General features: G+C 45.8%; 1 protein-coding gene across 2 annotated transcripts in view; it reads right to left on the bottom strand.

The window, feature by feature from the left end:
• Positions 1-4,112: 4,112 nt before the first annotated feature.
• Positions 4,113-17,541, bottom strand: part of TMEM201 (transmembrane protein 201) — a 29,018-nt gene continuing 15,589 nt past the window's right edge. For both annotated transcript variants that reach the window (XM_040585606.1, XM_040585605.1), the window contains exons 7-11: positions 12,450-12,667; positions 10,611-10,682; positions 9,464-9,754; positions 8,837-8,968; positions 4,113-8,385 (exon numbers count right to left, since the gene is read on the bottom strand). In XM_040585606.1, coding sequence (XP_040441540.1) covers positions 8,288-8,385; positions 8,837-8,968; positions 9,464-9,754; positions 10,611-10,682; positions 12,450-12,667 — 811 coding nt within the window. In that variant the 3' untranslated portion in view covers positions 4,113-8,287. The remainder of the gene's footprint in view (positions 8,386-8,836; positions 8,969-9,463; positions 9,755-10,610; positions 10,683-12,449; positions 12,668-17,541) is intronic.

Genomic DNA, 17,541 nt, shown 5'->3' with positions numbered 1-17,541 from the left:
TCAATTTCTTTCTACTTCAAGCTCTTGAGATCCATGTACGAAAGTGCACACACACACACAGAAAAGCAGACACTTCCACTCTTCATCAGCTATCTACGCAACAGAGAAAGTGAGGGTCCAGGTCCATCTCACAAAGGCTGGCTACACCATACTCTGAAGGCAGGACGGCACAATTAGTTTACACCTGAAGGCACAATGAGTCTAAAAGTTCACACATAAGCACAACCAGTTCATGCACGACAGCGAAGTTACTTTACGCGTGAGCAAACAACTGTTATTTAATACCTGACCAAATAGTTAGTTAATGCATGAGCACACAGTAAATTTCATGCATGACTCTGGAAATCTTCATATTTACATATTACCTATCATGGAATAGGAAGAAGTACCAAAAGAAGAAATACTGGGTCTATGCTAATTCTAGCTATACTGTGCCCTGAAGGATAATTGTTTTGATTCAAATAGAATTGCCAAGAAAAGCAATTTGTTCTTCATACGCACACCTCCATTCATTATTTTAGAACAAAATGGGAGTCCTTTAGAAGGAAACGGGTATTACTCTTTCAAGCTCCAAAGAGTAAGGTCTGTTTTACGGAAGAGACAAACATCAGCTGAAACATCATCATACTCCAGAGCCTGCACATGGTGCTTTGCTGATAAAAGCACCTGCAAGAAGCACACACAGAGAAAGTCAGACTTTGAGAAACCCTTCCTATTTTCCTAATTCTGTGCACAGTGGAATTAAACGGGAGTGCAGAGCTCAAACTTAATACCCAAAATTCAGCAGCTGTAGTTTCACATACATGCACTGTTCACCTATGCTCTAAGGCACAGCAGGGATGTAAAAAATGTGCCAAAACAGAACAGGACCATGTGTTATTTACAACAAAACACCTAGAACAATTTGTTTCAATTGCATACAGGCTTACCACCATCTTCAAGATGCAACAATTTTACATACTTGCATTCTACTTTGGTACTGAACTGATTTTATAACCAAAGGTCAAATACATTTTTTTCAGGTATAGCAAGTGGTTTAGTGTTCAAGATTATCAGGAGCTACATGAAAAATGAGACTAAATGAAAACAAAGCAACCTCAAAAATTGTAAACCTGCGGTATCTTTAACACATTGGTCTTCCTTAAGAACAACCGTAAAGTTGTTGCCCCAAGTAAATCTACTGGTATTTCCAGCACTGTATCATGTTGCTAGAAGTTAAAATGACCTTCAGAATCACTTTGCAAGTATAAGAAAGTATAAAATAACAGCTACAAAACTGGATTTAAGTTGCACCTTCTTTCAAGGATCATGAAGGAAGCTTCAAACTAGTTTAAGTGCCTTCTGAAGCCACAACTCTTAGTAAGTACTATTAAACAAGTCATAAAATAAAACATCCAAGTAGTGCTGCTTCTCACATAACGGTGATTGAACTCTTCCTTCCCTTAAACTTAAAACACAGTTTGTACTAGAAGCGTATTTTGTCTCCGAATCCTTATTTTTGAGGTAAAAGCATAGAAACTACTTTGAAATCAAAACAGGGAAAGACCCTTATGTAAGTAATTACAGCATCATTTGTAAGAAACGTCTTAACGAACATATGGAAACACATCTAACAAGCATTGTATGAAGCGTGTGACAAATCCCAGGTAGATTCACTTTAAACACAAATCCACGAGATTCCCAGTATTACTCCAAAAATCTTTGTGTTTTGGGGTCTTTTCCTATATATACCACCCCCGCCAAAACAAGCAGTACCACATACATTGCTTTTCCCATAGACCCGTAAAGAGAAGCTACAAAATGAGGTTAAGGGCAGCGGGCCGAACTGGAGCCCTGCAGAAGCGAGCCCCCCGCCCGGAGCAGCGCTGCGCCAGCCCTGGCCCCCCGCGGCCGCAAGGCAACGGGCCGCCCCCTCCCCAGCCGCCCGGCTCTCGGCGGCCTCCGGTGCGGCGCGGACGCGGCGGGCAGCCCCCACGCGCCGGGGCTCGGGGCTCGGGCAGCGGCCAGCGTGCCGAGGGCCACGGCCGCCCGCGGAAACACGCCGCGGTAAGGCGGGGGCTGCTCCGCCGGGCCTGGGGGCCGCCCGCCGGGCAGGCGCGGCTCGGGGCGGGCCCGCACAGCCGCGGCGACCGGCGCCAGGCGGGAGCTGGGCGGCTGGGGCCGCGGGTCGCCTCGCCCCCGGCGCCCCCGAACCCCGTCGCAGCCGCCCCCCTGCCCCGCCTGGGCCCGGGCGCCACTTTGGCCCCGCCGCCCGAGCAGGGGGGCCCGGCCGGCGGCGCCGGCAAGGGGCAGCGTGGCCGGTAGGGCCAGCGGAACACAGCGATTCCTACCGCTCGGCGAGGACAGATGGCAGCGCCCGGCGCGGCCTGGCCCGGGGCGCGGGGGAGGGAAGGGGGGGGGAGGGGGCGCGGGGGGGGGCGTCGCGGCCCGCGCCACAGCGCGCGCACCCCACGGGGGCCGCACTCGCGCGTGCACCGCGGCTCACCGAACGCTGCAAGACACATCCGCAGGTAAGGGATTATTAAGCGGGATAACGCCCGTAATTTAATTAAAACACACGCCCTTCTTTGAAGAGTGTTTCTTTGAGCACCCTCAATTAATTAAAAAAAAAAAAAAAAGTCAAAACCCCGCCACCAACCCTCAATTAACCACCACCCCCCCCACGACTCACTAGTCTGGAAGGAATCGGCTCCACTTTTCCAAAGGCTGGAGCGAGCTAAGAAACAGAAGGAAAACACTGATGGCTACCAGGCTGTTGTCCTCAGTTTACAAAAATCAGCACCAGTAGCTCCATAGTGGGGGGGTCGGACAATGCTGTGACATCTCTCACTTTAAAAATACGGCACCGGTCTTTGAACAGAAAACTTTCACTGGGCTGGATGGAAATATTTCAATTATTAAGCGTGAAACATCCCTACTGGTTATAACAAACCTGCCAACAGCAGGAGGAGGAAGCTCTTTGATGGAACACAGAAGACTGACCTGTACGACCACAGTTTAGTTCTTTTTCCGCTAGCCCTGTGTACAGGAAAAGAAAGTAAACAGAACACCACTGCTGAAAATAAAACCAGACTGCAGAGCCAAACAAGTCTCTTAGCACTGGAAGAAGAGGGGGAGAAAGGAAGAGCGTCCGAGATGTGCGTCCCCTCCTGCACTGCAACACACAGAACTTCTCCAGGTATTTCAAGACAAGACATAATGCATTGCCAGGTCTTAAAGTAGCAGCACATTTTAACTAAGTAAAACATGAGTCATGGAAGCATAAACGAGGAAAACTACAGCCTTTGAAGACTGTGATTAGAAAGCCTACATCTAAAAGCTTATGCCACCTGTCTTTCAATTTACATTACAAAACAAAAAGACCACAAAATAACACATAAAAGCAAAATCCTGGAAAGCCTCTCGGCCCCCAGCTCACAAAGAAAAAAATCCCTTAAGTGCCAAATGAGTACATATAACCGGACCACTCCAACATCTCGTGACAAACTCTGGGGCGTCACTGAATGTCCCTTACATGTGCCCAGTACTCACCCATATAATCGTCTTGGCTTTCTTGCTGACATAGGCACGTTTGGGAGAGGACTGGATGAGGACCAAAGCACCTGCATTCAGTACCTCACTTACACCCCTCCTCCCTGCCTACCAAAGTCCTGAAAAACCAGACGAAATAGTGCTGGTGTTCCCACGCGACCCTACAGTCATCAGCTGATGTCAAGGGTTCTAAGGAAACAGGTATGTCAATGACAGTCCCTACCCTACAGGAGTTTGAGACAGCAAGGCAAGGTCCCTGTGGGGGTGCAGCTGCATCCGGGGAGAAGTTCAGAACATCAGTTAATGGCAGGAGACGACTTGCCTTGTAATTGATGGAAAGCCTTCAAAGCATTAACAACGTACTTCCCCTTCCCCTTCCATCTCCGAATCATGGTCATGAGCTTCTCCTTGCTTTGGGGAAGCTCTGAAAGCTTTCTGCTTTTCTCTTTGTTTTTGCTAGCTTTAATAGAGCGAAGAGATCAAAGTTGATTTGACCAGACGATGCACACCCAAACACAAATACTGTCCTCCCTTTCCACCCAGAATATTTAGCTCCCCAGAAACAGAATCAGACTAGGCCAAAAACTTATCCGTTTTTATTTTTTAAAGAAAAATATTCCTCTTTAAACACAGCATGAACTAAAAACCTCTGAGGAACAGCTTTTCCTCCCTTGGAGCGCATTTAACTAAACTGTACAGTGTTCGAGCTCCCCAAACAAGTATACACACGTGACATACAGTCTCTTTCACGGGAAGTAAGGTTTAGGACTCAGAATTATTGTTCTCACCCTTCTCTAGATACCCATTCCATCCAGAAGTACTCTGTCCCTTACTCCCACCCGAAGGACACAGTGATGGTAACTTCTGGATGCAATGTATATTTAAAAAACAAACGAAAGTAAGTATTGGCCAAATTGGCCCTTTCTAGCCTTCTAACAAAAGTCTGTGAGAGAGGTTGAGACCATAGTTATTTCAAGGAACGGTGCTTGGAAGAAAAAATATAGCAGCATCCACAGGCAACACAAGCCCTTCATCCCAACTGCCTTGTTTTAAGGAACCCAGTCAGTTCAGCAGTGTTTTACAGATGTTCCCATCACCCAAGAGGGAGTAGGGATAAAACATTCACAGGCCAAGTCTGTTGCTTGCACAGACAGCCTACAATTCAGGAATCTGGCCTATGTATGCCAGCAATGAGGTTTTTATCCCACATTGCCACAGTGACCAATATCATGTCTAAGACTTTATGTAAAAAGATATGATGACCTTCAGAAATCAGCAACTCATTCTACCAACTCTCTCCAACCCATTAGATGGGTACATGCATAGTATTTGTCCGATCTGCGGAACTGGAACCAGACTCTAAAATCCAAATTCTTTCTAGTTCAGAACAGCAAAATCATCTGAAGTCTCTGTGAGGCCTCAGAACATGCCTAACAAGCCTGTATCCAAAGAAAAAGTACCGGGGCATTTTCAAGGGAAGGTAGGTCATGGAAAAGGTCTGGAAATGGAGCCCATTTATATCCCACCTGATCATTAACTGTTAGAGTTATTAAGTAACTCACATCTTTATCAGATCATTGTTTTAAAGATCTTTTCCATTCCATACATTCCAACAGATTTTACAGTAGGAAAAATATTAGAAAAATAAAATTTCACCCCTGAACAACACTGTATGAAGATCAACACCATCAGTCACAAAGATTTTTACAGGGGGACCAGATAGTCTTTTGTTTCCTCCAAACCAGCTTCACATAGAAAACAGCAGCAAGATAGACACAGTATCTAAGAGCTAGATTAAGGCCAACCATATAAAGACAAACATAGGCTCAGATCCTTTGAAATGAAGAAACCCTCCAAATGTTATTATACATATGCATGCACACGTGCACGTGTGCACACACATGTATACTCGTGTGTACTATTCAAGCGAAGGCTTCACAGCTGTGAAAGCACCACTGGAGAGTGTTCTAGCACCAGAATGAAAAAGTTGGTTGTCTTCCCTCTTCAGCAATAAAATCCAAAGTCTTTATCTTGCTTTGGACAAGGTCACCAAATACCCTTCCAAGAACAGTTTCAGTGAGCAGATTCGGAAGTGCTGTGACAGGTTTAAGTGTTCCTGTTCTGGAATATGGTCAAGAAGAGGTGTGTTTGGAGGCTGCAGCAACTTGGATGCTGGAAAGGAGGAGAAAATTTGTATTGCAATCTGGCAGAGACAGAGACCAGCTTGGGCTCCAGGTGAGTGCAATGGTAAAACTCAGGGCAGACTGGAAGGTGAACGTGGAAAGTTTGCATACATGAAGTCACAGTGCACATCTGTTGGCATAATAAAGACAAGCAAACCCACAGCATTTTCTGGCAGGTTTGTCTCTGTATAGGAGGCCCCTGGGTATGCTGGAAGTTAGGACAAGGATCTGTGAATGGGATGTCACACACTGCACCAGGACATCATGACACTCAGACAGCAGAGTCTAAACAAAAGCTTGTTAAGTTGGTCTGCTAGCACCTTGCCTATACACACGCTCAAATGAGCCTGCAGAAGCCTGTAAAAGGGGCAAAAATCTCTTAACAGCTTGGTTATGGGTCCAGTTTGGCTACAAGTAACAATTCACGCGAGTTACAAAAGAAGTAATCATCAACCTGCAGTACATCTTTCTGCTGCAGGTCTCTATCCCGGATCTAGGCTTTTGTGCACGAGGTGCTGGCTGTGCAGCCCTTTACCAACACCCTAAACAGGCTGAGAGAAAGGTGCAGAGTCAGGAATGACACCTCTGCAGTCTCTCAGATCAGCACCTGTGTTAGAAGCAGCAGAGTAGGCCACGAGCAGCCCTCGCTAACAAGGGAGGATGGGGAGCAGCTGCTGAAAGCGGGCTGCTAAAACAATGCAGGAAGAAATGGAAGAGATAAAGAGAGACTTAATTGTTCAGTGCTTGAATCACCTGCAGTAAAGCCCCATTTAATCCGTCACACATGCTGATGAGAGTCAGGCCATCACTCACATGATGTACTGAGACTGTGTAGGAACTCAATTAGCACATGCAAGACACAAAAAATGAAGTGAAAAGAAAGGTGATTGACACTTCGAGGCATGAATTTCAGGTTCAGAGCAGGGAATTACCAGCTGAGATACACTTTGTTTCTGTGCACATGCAAGAAGACTACAATAGAGGGAACAGCAGCAGAACTGAAAGGGAGTAAAAGACACAGTAAGCGTAACACTAATTCAAGATGCAAACACAGGACAACAGGGTGAGAGAAAGAGAAAAGAAGTTTGAGGTAAAGGAGCCCAAAGGAAGAGACAATAGCAAAACTCTTAAGAAAGTCAGTCCTACTTCAGGAACTATGCAGCTAACGTCAGTTGGCTCTCACCAGGTACCCCCAACATGTTGGTAAATCTCTCTGTACTTGGGATTTAAGAATCAAAACATCAAGATCAAGGTATTTGTTGTTTTTCCCCAAGATGCACTAAGTGACTTTGAGTATTTAGCATGATACTCTAAACGGCCCCTGAATTCTAAGCTATGCTGAAGACTCACCCAAAAGCAGAAGTGCCCAAATTATAAACGGCTTTTGAAAATCTAGGGCTACTTCCTTCAGGTTAGGAAAAAAAAGAACCTGTCCGGAAGGCTAAACTGTCCAAAAGCAGGTCTGGCATTTCTCACTGAAAGCACCTTGGCATTTAGCTAAGTAAGAAATATCTTAAATGGTTGCTCAGCAAATCCCAGTATCAGATTGAGGCATTAGGTTTCTGGATAAATGTATACAGACAGCTCCTCATGTATTTTCTAAATAGAACAGATTTGTGCGATTTACAGCAAGAACAAGCTATGCCACTCACTGCTTCAGTGAAACCACCAGCAAAGTTGTGAGCTGAAGCCCTTTGGCTACAGTGCAAAACACACAGGGATCCTTTCCTATAACAGAATTAATTGTAACAGAATTAATGCCTCCTGGGTAAAGCACGGTTTCCTCTTTCTAATGCAAACCACAAAAATGTCTGTCTGGGGTTTGCACATACCTACAGCAACACAGTGCTGGCTGGAGGATGTACAGACAAAGTTTCTGAGAACCAGCATGACCAGAATGGCAACTGGTAAAAGCAGCCTCAGGGCACAGCCCAGGTTGGAAGCACATGGACATAAAAGATGCAAGAATATGACAGAGCAGCCAAGGTCACCCATGCGCTTAGACAAGCTTAAGGCAACTCGAGAAAATTCACTGATAATTTAGAGGAGAGTGCCAAAGGGAAGAGAGAAGAGGAACCACTGGGCAAAGAGGCTGGAAACACTGTGACAGCAACCAAAGCCCAGCACCAGCTACTACGCCATCCCCTTCTTCTCCAGCTCATTTGTTCTAATTCTCCTCATTTTACCAGCACCATCAGCACAAGGTTAATACGTCCGAAAGAAGAGCTGGGGATAGGTTCCCAAAAATGTAGCTTGCACATTTTCAGGCTTGTGTCTCAGGTCAGTTCCTTTGAAAGAAAGCACGTGGGCCACTTGACTGGCCTCTTGCTTTGAACTGGAGCTTTCTGGGAATTCTGCCTGCCACCTCCAGGGACAATCCTGGGATATGTTCTTGCTGGAAGTGATGGCAGCAGCTACCTGCATTCCTTGTCAGGACAGTTGAGCATACAGTAGTTTTTTTTAAAAAACAGCATGCACCAGTGGCATGGCCATTAGACATGAAGCCATGGTTGAATTCTTCTTGTCTCCTCAGAAGCAGGTGGAACCAGAAAGAAAGGGAGTGTTGGCACAAATCAGCGCAGGCTCCGGTAGACATAGGCTGATGTGAAGATAGCATTGACAGTCAGACTCACGGCTAGCAGACCTCGGAGAGTGGCGTTACCAAAATGACCTTAGAAGGGGAGGACAACACAAAGAAAAAAAAGGAGGAGTAGAAAGAGATATTAAAGCATCAGTGAGATAAATAACAGCAAACATATGTTGTGCTCTTTCTCTCTCTTTGCCCAGCATTTTCACCATAAGCAGAAACTGCTGAAGCACTTTTCCTGTCAGGAAAGATTCCACTGCTCTCTTTGGTCCTATTTTCACCTCATTGCTCTTCTCAACACCCGCACCCCCACCCCTTTCCCTCTGTCTGAGTTTAGCACTCTGTCAGTATTCTTCAGACAGTCCAAAGAACGGGAACAGCCTTATTAAGGTCCTAGAACAGCAGGCAGAAGATCCATTTTGCTACTATTTAGTTATTTGATCTCAGGACCAGATCACTACTGCAGCACAGGAAAGACCTCAGTTACCCTCACAGAAACGCTCAGACATGAAGCGCTCACACGGCTTGCACCTACCTCTCCAGCCTGCCAGATCTTCCCCTTTGGTAGTTGTGTCTACCACACAGGTAGATGAGTGTGATGAGTGATCCTCCTTTTTGATGGAATTATCGCTGCAAATACTGCCTCCTTCCATAGCAGATCTCCTATCTGCAAGAAGAAAAAGACATGAAAATTCGGAAGGCACCAGTGGAAGCCAAAAGTAGCAGAAGTTACTAGACTAAAGCTAAACGTGAGTAATGAATTGCCTGGTAAAACTGTGAAAGGATTGAGGACAGGGGCTGGAAACAAAAGGCAAATCTCACTGCCGTGCAGCAGAAGTTGCCTGCATGTTTGACTCATACACTGTCCATATCAGCATCACCACATTTGTGGTAAAAGCAGTTATCCTAACAAGGGTGGAGACAGTGGCAGCGGTATCCTTGCAGCAGCACTAAGTGAAAAAAGGACATCTGTTTTGGCAGACAAGGCTCTCCAGGCCACTGCATTCTTAAAAGTGCTTTGGTAGCTCACCAGTCATCACCACCCGGGTTTTTCCTGAAGCTTTCCCATCTATCGCGTGGCCTAGATGATGCATGGCTTTGCTTGCAAGCCAGCTCCTTCCTACAAATGCATTTCCAGGAGTGCAGCAGGCTGCAAGCATACCATGCATTCCCCGCTCGCTGAGGTTCTTCTTTGGAAAGGAGGGCAACTCGGTGGCAAAGATGTTGCTGTCAGAGTGGGTGTGCTCCTCTGAGCTAGTTGGGGTGAGCAGTGCCTCATTCTGAGATGGGAAAAGCAGCAGTTTCTGGCCTTTCAGGTTCAGGCGGGCTGGGCTGATGAGAGGCCGGCGGTACCGCAAGGAACCTGAGCTGGATGTCACAGAGCCAGCCACAGACGGTGCTGGAGAGGGGATGCGGGAGGGAGCACAGCTGCCCGACAGCAGGGAGAAATGCTCTGAAATGGAAACGTCGCCGAAGAGAAAACAACGCGGTTATAGTCCCAATAAAATAGGCAGTTTTCTTTCACAATTCTACAAGAAAAGGGAACGGGAGTTGCAAACATCCAACATATCTGGTACTAAAATTCTTTATTCATTTGAGTCCCCACACTGCAAGACACGGAGAAATTCTACATGCACTTTGGTATGCTCAAGAATGACTTTGACTAGATGGGTTTATCAGGAGCCAGGTGAGCCCTCTCTCTGCTCAGCTGTGTCCATTCAGGAGAGCCTGCATTACACAGCCCGTTCTGCAGGTAAATTAACTATTCTGGCATGTCCTTTTAAAGGCTGTTGGGAAAGTGCATCAGGATGCGAGGAGGTTTGCACAGCAGCATTAGCCCAGGCTGCGATTGCATTTCCAGCAGCAAAGACTTAAGCAGAACAAACAGCCAAAGGGTCCATTTGGGGTCAGGAGGACAACAGACAGGTCACTGGAGGACATGGGAGCAAAAGGGCTCTGAGCAGACAGGGTAGCCAAATCAGCAGTTCCTCGGGCTGGGAAAAGACAGTTTCGAAGTCTCCTATCCAAGCAGTCTCAACTCAGCTGTAGAGCAGGGGAGGGACCCTTGCTTTGTCTCACTGATCTCACTGTGAGCTCTCCCAGGGAGAAGAACCCCAACACATACAGCACCGTATCTTAATGCAATCCCACTCTTAGTTGTAACTCTCTCTGCACCATTTCTAACTGCAAAACTGACATTTTCACTGAGATGTGAGCAGGGGGGAAAGAACTAAACTTGGATCGTGTGTTTCAACCCGCTCACTGCAAATCCCACAAAGACAGTTGCTCCGGAAGGCCTAGTGCATCACCTGATGTGGGAGATTCCTTGGACTGAGACGACTGCGAGGCTGGTCGACTTCCACTGAACAAGTAGCCAGAATCTAAAAAGAAAAAATGAAACAGTTTTAACCCAGCTAGCTCAGGTACTGGAGGTCTATCCTTCAGAAAAGTAACTGCATCATCTTATTGCCAGCCTCGGAAGGTGATGGGTGGTAAATGCAGGCAGGAAAAATGTCCCTGTTTTCCTGCGCAGGCTATATGCCAGCATCAGAATAATCCATGTTTCCCAGCTGCAGCCCAAAACCAAATTAAGACATCCTGCCCCAAAATGCCTGAAATGAAGAGTCTAAGTTCCTTTAGTGGGCCCCTTCCTCCCCTCACTTACAGAGTCCAGAGGGCTCTGCAGGTTCAGAACACTACTGCTGCTCTGACCTGCTGTGAAGCCTCTGGAGCTTGGGATATGTGACACATCCCACCAGGACCTTTATCCTGCTCTGAGTTGCTCTTTGCCTTCAAGGGGCAGTGAAGGCTGCTGTTCAGCAAAGACTTAAGGGGAGCTTATGAAAAGGCAGAAGAAAGAAAAGAGCTAAGCTTGCAGGGAGACTTACAGCTCAAATTATACTTGGAAAGGGTTCTGCCCAACAGCGCAGACGCCGTCCTGTTCACTGGGCACTATTCTGGGACTCTTCAGCTTCAAGACCATACCTCTTCTCAAGAACCCTCTCCTCTGATTTCAAATAATAGCAGACTACCTCTAGCTTTTAAAACAAGTGCACACTAAACCACGCTGCTGGTTTATTACTGGGCGCAACTGCTCCTCTCCAGTACCAGGTTAAAAGACAAATGTTTACAAGCAGTAGATCTGCAAACTGTCTGACTGCCAGAGGGAGCCGAGACCTGGAGGCCACAGCGAGATGGGCTGGGGTGTACCTAGCTGCTGCCTTACGCCTCTGCGCCAGTGCATTTGTCACTGCAGAACTGGCTTACAGTAATTTATCTAATGTTGCATAAGAGTAGATGACAAGTATGCACACAATTTAGTTGCTGTGATGTGAAGGCAGCAACAGCTTCCAAAGGTAGTAACTTCTTCACCTGCTCCTAGTAAAGCTGCTAGATGACTTCTGAGTAACTCTGGCCTTCTGGTAATCAGTTAGTGACAAGGGAAGGCTTAGCTTTCCTTGGATGTAGAACAGCGTTAACGCTATTTCCCATCTGTTAGTTTCAAGCACAGCAAAACAGAGGGCTTATTGAGTTACTGGGAGAGAGTCTTTCCTTAGGCCTATAAATCTTCCCCAGATCACACAAAGCCCTTAGAAACAAAAGCAAATTTGCTTTCTAAAGCAGCTTCAACAGTTGGGCTAATGTGTATCAAATCCAGACTCAGGGAAGAGCCTGCCTTCAGCTCTGCTCCTTTCAGTGAGAAAATCAAACTACACAAAGCAGCTAGAGGGAAGGGAGCAACTGCTCTTGCCTCATCAGTTATCCCCATGCTCCCAATCGCTTCCTAAAAGCTGCTCTTCTCCATCTTCCATGTCCAACCGCTCCTTCTGTCTCTCTCCCACACACAGCCTTGTAGCTTGTGCCATACTGCCACAAACGCCTGGAGAAGCCTCTGGCTTTCAGCAAACCCACAGCAGGCAAGCACTCGGTGAGACTTTTTGTTTCACCAAGATGGCAGTGGTGTGCTGCATGATTTCTTAATGCCAAAACCAAAATTACCAGTGCTGGATGCTCCTCTGCACCACAGAAGCAGCCATCCTTAAACAGGACTGTAACGCGGATACATCGCAGCCCATTTCCTTCTGAAGGTACAATGGTACTGCTCCACTGTCACTTCCATTGGGCCAGAAAGTTTCACACACACTTACCTGCCCTGGCCAAGGAGGGGATGGTACCCAGCGAGAGCGCCCTGTTGAGACGACCAGGAAGAGAAGAAGAAGAAGTCCTGCGTGGGGACCTGAAGAGCTGTTGGTTTGTCAGTTGGAGAATGCTGGGTGGTGTTGGGACAAAGAGAGATGTAGCAGAGGAAGGAAAGCCATTCCCAGTGCCGCCGGGAAAAAGAGTAATTGAATCCCCAGAAAGGTACCTGCAAATGACACGCATGACAAACATTTAGAAACGAGTACATTCCACTAACTCACTCTCTCAGTTGTACTTCTTACATGAACACTTGCTTTGTTACCAGGTTTGTACCAATTTTTCAGTGCAGGAGTGCATGATATGTAGAATGCTTAAGAGCTTATGGGAACGTTCCTACACCTTTAAAACTGGGGAATGAAGAACTGCTCAAGCTCATTTAAATTTCTGTGCACCAATCTGTCCCACAATACGGTGTGGGAAAAAAATGGTGGAACAGTTTAGGAACTTGGGTGCAAATAGTCATAGTACCTCGGTTCTCTCCCTGGATAAGAAAATTACCCAGAGACCACCAGAATGCTTTATGGAGTCCAGATACACACAGGAACAACAACAGAGTACATCTTAAGTTCGTTATGTGCACATGCACAAAACAACATTCTTAGAAATGTCATGGCTGTGGGAAGCAAGTAGTTATCTACTATAGAGGAATGAAGCTGGGTTAATTAGCATTGATAATATACAGCTGTGGGCTGGCTTCAGGGGCGGCGGGTTGGCTGATCTAGACAAGGTGCAGGTGTGGCTGGTTCTGTTAAGAGGTTGGGCAGCCAAGGAAGAGAGAGCAGCTGAGGAAGATCAGAGAGAAGAGGCAGAACACATGCCCTGGACAAGGCCAGGCCAGGCCAGCAGAGGGACTGGCGTGAAGAGTGTGTTGGTATGTGATGGTAAAAGACCTTGTTGCAGCTGGCTAGTTTTGAGAGTGCTGCGACAACCTACTAGTCTTTTTGTGTTTAGAAACCAGAATCAACATCTTACCTCTAATGCTAGTAGGAATAAAAGTATTTTTATGGGTACCTAGATAAATATTTAGGCACAAGAGCTCTGTTTTACAACTAACCTTCAAATCTCTTTAATACATTTGCCTTTATTATACTTCTGTGAGGTAATGAAGACTCGCTACCCTCATTCTATTAGATGGGAAAGAAAAGCAAAAGGAAGCTAAGAGACCCTCAACGGTCACATAAAATTCCTGTGATTGAGAGACACAAACCTGTGTTTTTCCAACCCTAAACTGCAGCCTCAACCATCACATTTTCCTTTCTCTGCATATCATAATTAGCTACAAACATGTACTAACTTAGCAACTCAGAGGGAACTGTGCTCCTGCAGCATACACTGCAGAAAGTGTCTTGCTTCTAGTGCGCAAAAATCAATCTCTGTTACTGTGCCTGGAAAAAAATTAAATTGGCAATAACAATGGCTATTGTATTTCTAGGTCTATGAGTTGTTTTCAATGGGTTCCTTCCAAGTGAAAGAGTGGAGCTGCCAAACAGCACGTCCAACTTGAGAATGCAAGATGATCGCTGACAAAACCTACTAAGGGTACCTGTACGAGTTAGCTTGAGTTTTAGGTACTACAGACACAAACTGACTTCTGTTCCACTGGTAAAATAATTGTCTGAGAATTTGTATTTTAAACAGTTTTCGCAGCTAGTACTGTCACAGTATTTCACGCTCATTTACCATATGCAAATAAACTGCTATCCAATTAATTTCTGATACCCCCGTTTCATCACCTACTTTTGCAGCGGTTTAAAATGTAAAAATCAACCTAAGCTGAACAATCTGTCAAAAACTCACTCTATTTTTACCTGCTTTCTATTCTTCCTTGTGATCACATACTGATATTAGGCTCTGTGTACCGTTTATTTGGCTACATTGCATCAGAAATGAGAAGTCAGATTTGGAGTCTCACTTGCATCCTCATACCATCAAAATGAGCATTCTAAGGAGGTCACAACATTGAAAGTATAGGCATTTTGTATTATTTTTAACAATTGAATAAAATACTTGAGAGAAAGTCTAGAATATGAATGAGATCTCTCAAGGATCTCCTGTAAGATTTTAGAGGTAATACACTTGTCAAATAAGTCATGATGAAGTACTAACAAAGTATGAAGCGTATACATTTTAAAATGGAGATACCAGACTCTGCAGCCAACAACCAAGCCACAACATTTGGAGGTTTAATCTAAATTCTGATGAAAACAGAGACAGATGAGAGCCACAGCATGGCTCCTCTTCTGTCAGAGGAAAGCCAGTAGTAAATCGGAGCGTGAACGAACATACGTATCTCAGTCTTGCACTGTGAGGCGATTTATGCACGTGCCATTCTCTCTTGGAGATTAAAGAGGTGATGCAGCAATATTATGCAGTGCTAGCGTGTCCAGAAGTAGTTAAGATTACAATTTAAAATATCTTATAAAACTACTTATCTGCTAGTACGAGGCAGACATCAACAATCCCGACCAGCTTAATCAGGCTGAACAACATCTGAGCCAACCAGCTTCCTGGTACTTGCAAGCAGGACATGCCTTTAACAGCGGCAAGGAACTCGTCAGTCTCGCAGCAGAAACTGCCCAACCTCTTCAGGTTCCAGAGGACCTGGGAAGGGTGTCATGCTTCGCAAACGTGCAGTCCTTTAGTGCACATAGATATACATTTGCCCCACCACATATTCAGATGTAAATAGCAGAGGTACATGTCCATCTCAGCTTTGTAAGAGAAAATGAATGGGAAAGGAAATTAGAAGTGCAGCTCAGGACTATGCTATGAATCATCAGAAGGACTGATACCCACCACTCACTGTGCCATGTCTGTGAAGGGCCAAATCAGAGCGCCACCCGTGACCAACATAGCTCTTTTTTCCTAACTTTGCACCTTTTGTACCTTTGGGCTAAAGGATTCAACTTTACACAACTCCTCGCTGCAGTGGAAAACAGCTTATCTGATTTACTGGCTTTTGGTAGTTTTTCACTTAATGGGCTGGGAAACATTACAATCACTTATTGCTCACAACCACAACCTTTTTCCTAGGATTTTAACTTTTTCGGATGAGATTTCCACAGGCTCTGCTGCTCAACAGCCCCACTTCTCAACCTCACCAGCTTAGTGCGGTCAGATACTCTGGGCAGCTGAGGAATCATTGGTCTTGTACCATCCAGAAAAGGAATTTTTCTGGTTAGCAAAGAAGAGCTGAAGAATATTAAGCACAGCATATTAATGCCTTAGGGCCGAGTGCTGACCAAAGAACGGCTTCAGTATTGATCCACTCCAAACAAAGTAAATTCCTCAAAAATGTGCAAAATCCTGTTCCTTTTCTATGCACTCTTCTTAGTGTTTGCCACTGTCACATCAAAGAGGGCTAGATGCTGCTAAAAAACAGGGGTGCTGCCATGGGAATGCACTTCATGCCTGAGAATGGTCAGCTGAACTAAAATTTCTTTCAGAAGCAGATAAAAAAAAGGCAAAGAGATCAAGAGGATCGTAAGGCAGGATGCAGACACATCACAGCCCTAGTCTGGAGCAGTGCAGCTGTGTCTTTGCGCTCAGACTACTGCACTGCTCCAAGCCATTTGTGCAGATGACAATAGTGGGTCTGCTAACAGTGGAAAAAGTAACCAAAAAAAGGAAGAAGGAGGGAGAAAAAAAGAAAAAAAAAAAAAAAAAAAAAAAAGAGGCTCTGGAGTCAGACAGTTTGTGGAAATAGTCAGGGCCCGGAAGCCGTTTATTTCAGAACTTGGTATTGCGAACATCAAGAATTGGGTATCTTAATTAGTGTTTACAATTATCACAGCATTACTAGACATTTGGGCACAACTCTGCTACACAGATACTTTAGAAATAAACAAACAGCAGGTTAAAGACTATCACATGGTATGGGACAGTACGCTGCCCTGAAGAAACACCTCCTGCCAGCAGAGCCCCCCCGTCCAGTCCCAATACCTCCCTCTTATCCAAAGACACCACCACACGTGTGTGCCTTTTTTATTCGCATTTCAACCCGAGATGCTGCATCACCCCTAGGATAGAGAGAGACATGGGAAAGCATGGTCAGGTCAGACTAGAGGGCTGTAGATGGACCCACCCCCCCGTCGTGGTTTAACCCCAGCCGGTAACTAAATACCAGCTCTATCCTGGCTGAAACCAGGACATCCCACTATCAGTGTGTGACCTAAGAAGGTCAGATCAGTCAGCCAGGCAGTTTGCTGTACGTGCCCAGGTTTATCCACCTGCAGGCAGCCAGGGAACCACGTCTCAGTCATGGGGTAAGAAGTTTCCTCTGGACTTAAGGTCCCATCATAATTCAGCTATGAGTTACCCACTCACACTGCACCATTTTCTCCAGGCAGCATGGACGCTGCTGCCCAGACTGCAGAAATAGCTCACTGTTGCTTTACTGCGGGCTATAAGATCAGCATGTTTCTGTAAGCTGACACACAGAGTCACCTGTCTGGTCTGCTGCATCACATCACTTAGTGCCATAACCTGTGCCTCTGGTCAAGCTGATGGAGTCAGGAGCAAAGAGCAACATAGCAAACAGAAAACAGGAACAAGGGGAGGGGAGAATAATGCTAAAAAAGGGCACAGGTCTTAGATACATTAAGATTTAGATATGTGACTTAGAGACCTAGAAACTTTAGCTGCCAAGACTAAGGATTCTTTCCTCCTACGTGTCGCCCTGCTTTGGATGAAAAAGGAAGGCTGAATTAGAGCTGAAAATGCTGCAGCTGCCAGGTCCTGCACTAACACCTTCTAGAGTACAGACAGATGTTTGGCAGCAATTTTGCCTTTCCTCCTAGCTCGTGGCCCAAAAGTAGGGGCAGCAGTGTATATGCTCATCCTATGCCTACAAAACCCCAGACTTGCTGGCATGACAAGAGTGTTCAGAGGACCCCTCCCCTGCCTGTGTACGCTATAGCTTTGGTCCCAAATGAGGCTTTACTTCAGGACTGAGTACTGCCCCTTTCATATGAGAACTCAAAGAGGCCCCTAAATATACTTGCAGGTGATGGCACACCTGGAATCAACTGGCAGGTTATA

Source organism: Falco naumanni, chromosome 3, assembly GCF_017639655.2.
Source record: "Falco naumanni isolate bFalNau1 chromosome 3, bFalNau1.pat, whole genome shotgun sequence".
Taxonomy (NCBI): domain Eukaryota; kingdom Metazoa; phylum Chordata; class Aves; order Falconiformes; family Falconidae; genus Falco; species Falco naumanni.
The sequence above is the reverse complement of the archived record's forward strand: the minus strand, read 5'-3'. Positions and strand labels throughout refer to the sequence as shown.